The sequence below is a fragment of the Oncorhynchus gorbuscha genome, linkage group LG04, assembly GCF_021184085.1.
Source record: "Oncorhynchus gorbuscha isolate QuinsamMale2020 ecotype Even-year linkage group LG04, OgorEven_v1.0, whole genome shotgun sequence".
NCBI lineage: Eukaryota > Metazoa > Chordata > Actinopteri > Salmoniformes > Salmonidae > Oncorhynchus > Oncorhynchus gorbuscha.
The window spans coordinates 62,000,180-62,003,265 of record NC_060176.1 but is presented as its reverse complement, the minus strand read 5'-3'; the positions used below and the strand labels follow the sequence as shown (position 1 = coordinate 62,003,265).

General features: G+C 39.7%; 1 protein-coding gene across 1 annotated transcript; it reads right to left on the bottom strand.

Moving 5' to 3' along the window:
* Nucleotides 1–433: 433 nt before the first annotated feature.
* Nucleotides 434–2,715, bottom strand: LOC124033362 (60S ribosomal protein L35). Its single transcript, XM_046345377.1, has 4 exons — nt 2,599–2,715; nt 1,980–2,116; nt 1,059–1,140; nt 434–623 (listed from the first exon to the last, which is right to left on the bottom strand). Exons 1-4 carry the CDS (start codon nt 2,599–2,601, stop codon nt 474–476), a joined length of 372 nt encoding a protein of 123 aa, XP_046201333.1. The 5' UTR covers nt 2,602–2,715; the 3' UTR covers nt 434–473.
* Nucleotides 2,716–3,086: the final 371 nt, after the last annotated feature.

Here is a 3,086-nt window from a genome sequence, read left to right as displayed (position 1 = left end):
AAAGGTTTGCTTTAGGACCATGTGGACAACTCCGAGTGGTTGGGTAGGCTGTTTGGCGTGTTCATCCAACTGGATTTTTTTTTTTTTTGTCCCCCACTTCTAAAACCAAAGTTGCGCCCTTGTCAATGAATACGTGCCACAGGTCTTTACAGTCCTATGAAATACAACATTCTTCAGATCAGTATTTTAGCAAAGGCATTGCTGCTGTCCCAATTCCAACCAAGAGCATTTTCTAGCACAACAGGATCCTCGTCAGCATACATAAACATCCATGATCAGTGCATATTAACATTGCAAAGCGGATATAAAATATCTCACCAAATAATTACTCTAAATGTTTGCAATAAATATTCCACCTGCTCACTGAAGCAGATATATTACCACACGAATGATTCATAATGTGAGTGCCATCCCTTTACAGAAGACAACATACTTCTCTTTTTAGTCAATTTATTTGTACAAGAGAAACAGCCTTAAGCCTTGACAGCAAATTTGCGAATGGAATACAGGCGGTCCTTCCTCTGCATCTTCTTGGTCCTGAGAGACTCCTCATGCTTGTTAAGTCTCCTGCGGATGGCACGGGTCTTCCTGGGTCTCAGATCCAGGGGCTTGTACTTTTTACCCTGAAATTACATTCACAATCAAATTAAAATAAACACTACATGGGCATTTAAACCAATACTAAAAATCAGAACTGTTGCTGCTATTGCATTTTGTTCAATTATGGTCTTCTGCACTTAGATGGGCTGAATAGTCAGGGTTGGCACTCAGCCTAGTTCTCAAATATTGAGGTTACATGGGTCACATTACAAACTAATCTGCAGAATGTTTAACATGTTGACAAGACACCATAACCCACACCATGCGCAGTAGATCACCTGTTGGGTATTGATGAACAGTGGCCAGTCAACATGTAGAATCATTGGGAAATGAACAGAATACGACAGCCGATGTCATGTGGTCAAATGCCTGCCCAATGCTTTTGACTGTTCATCAGCCGGTTCTGTTTTGCTTAACAGATTTGTTAAATACGCATGTATGGATGGCATTGTTCTTACCTTGTAGAATTTCCTCAGGTTCTCCTTTTGCGTCTGGTTGATGACAGTCAGAACGCGGGCGATGGACTTGCGGACGACACAACTAGAGGAAACAGAACAAAAAATAAGGGTTAATTAAAATTAAGGATAAGAAGCCTAAACTTAAAGGGTGTTTGAGATTTGAGCAAAAAGAGAAGCACATTTTATTTCCCTACTACACCTAAATACATTGACTAATAAATACAAATTGAATACCAATTATTGGTATACAGTTAAACAAAACACTGCAAAACCGTGGAGATTTAAATTTCCAGCCTGAATATTGAATCTAATTACATTTGAACTTGCTGGTAGTTTGTCTATGTGCGTGGTACTCTAGTTACTCAAAATTTGAGACAATATGCACAGGAATATCTATCGCTTGAAATGCACAAAACCATGGTAGTATGCATGCATTAAATGCATGTACTTCAGTCTTGTTTGCTCATGACTGAAGATACGTGCACATCTCCATTGCCACACAGACGTGTCTGAATTCTGTTTAATAACACCTTGCTGGGGATATTTAACCTCACATTTTGACCACTTGAAGGACCAACACCACAGACAATCGGCAGAGTAAGTTCAAATATAATTATATTCAACATTCACAACACACACGGGACGTGTGGACCTTTTTATCCCCCAGTGTAATGTGTTTATCCCCCAGTGTAAATGTGCGTGGAGTTGCCTACACAATTGAAGGAATGCCACCTTCAGTGACAAATCTCTACATACCAATTCAATAATATAACTTACCCATCGCCTTACTCAGATTACAACTGAGAAACCACTCATTTCTCCACCATATAGCCATAGACTGTGTGACAGTGATACCTACAGCCCACTCAGAACCCAGGCCAAACTCTTAATGACCATTTATGCAGTCCAAATAATACTCACATCTTGGAGAGCTTAGAGGCAGCTCCACCAGTAACCTTGGCTACGCGGAGCTGGGACAGCTCTACCTTCAGGTCATCTAGCTGCTTGAGCAGCTCCTCCTTCTTCTTGCCCCGCAGATCTCTAGCCTTGATCTTGCCCTGTGAAGATTGACAAATGGGGATACATCTAAATATATTAATTAAAGTTATCTTTGAAAATGTAACGTTACGTAGGCAGCGAACTACCCATTTCGAACGTGGGCTGAAAATGAATATAACTATTATAAGTGGCAACATACGTTAACTACATTGAAAGAATTGTTCTGAAATGTTTGAATGTTCACCGACGTTACTAGTTATTTAGCGAACAACCATCTCATTTGCAAGTAGTATAACTAGACATGTTTGATAGCCGACGTTACCAACTAGACATCCATGCATTTGCTAGTAGCGGTAGCTTTTAGCTTGCTCGCATTCGGTTATTATAGTGGTAAGTGACAGATGAAGGACCTCTCTTGAGCAGTCACAAACAAGTGGCAAGACAAAATACTTATGCTCATGGATGTTATCAACTGTGGTCGTTTTATGTGGACTAGACAGCGCAATTTTAATGAATTGAACGAAAAACGCGAGCCTCTCACCATGTTCCTCGTTGCTGCCACAGGAAAAGAAAGACCGACAACGTGTTAGCTCAGAAGCTATCTTCCGGTCCGAGGCGTTCCTTTTGTTGCGTATCGGTGAAAATGCCCACAGCGCCACTCGGTGGATTCAGTTGGGAATTATTGTTACTTACATTGTTCTGCTGCATCTCTGCTTAGAATCACGTGGAAAGACCCATAAAACATGTCCCCAAGAAAAAGCAATGAAAACAAACCTTTATGCTTTTTAACATCTATTTATTAACAAGAACTGAAGACAAAATGAAATAATATAATTTGTAGTGGTAGCACTTGTTAAAATGATAATTAATATAATCTGTTGTGATTGTTAAAAACCAGTTAGCCACACATAGCAGAGTCAAACAGAAGTGAACAAAAAAAATAAGTGCATAAGTTTTTTTTAATGGTGACCTTGCAGTAGAGTCATAGCCACTTGTGCTGTGATATTATTGTAGTTCTATGGAATTATA

Coding starts and splice junctions, on each gene's coding strand:
- LOC124033362 (XM_046345377.1), bottom strand. Junction 1,141..1,979: donor GCCTCTAAGCTCTCCAAGAT/GTGAGTATTATT, acceptor TGTTTCCTCTAG/TTGTGTCGTCCGCAAGTCCA. Junction 624..1,058: donor ACCTGAGGAAATTCTACAAG/GTAAGAACAATG, acceptor ATGTAATTTCAG/GGTAAAAAGTACAAGCCCCT.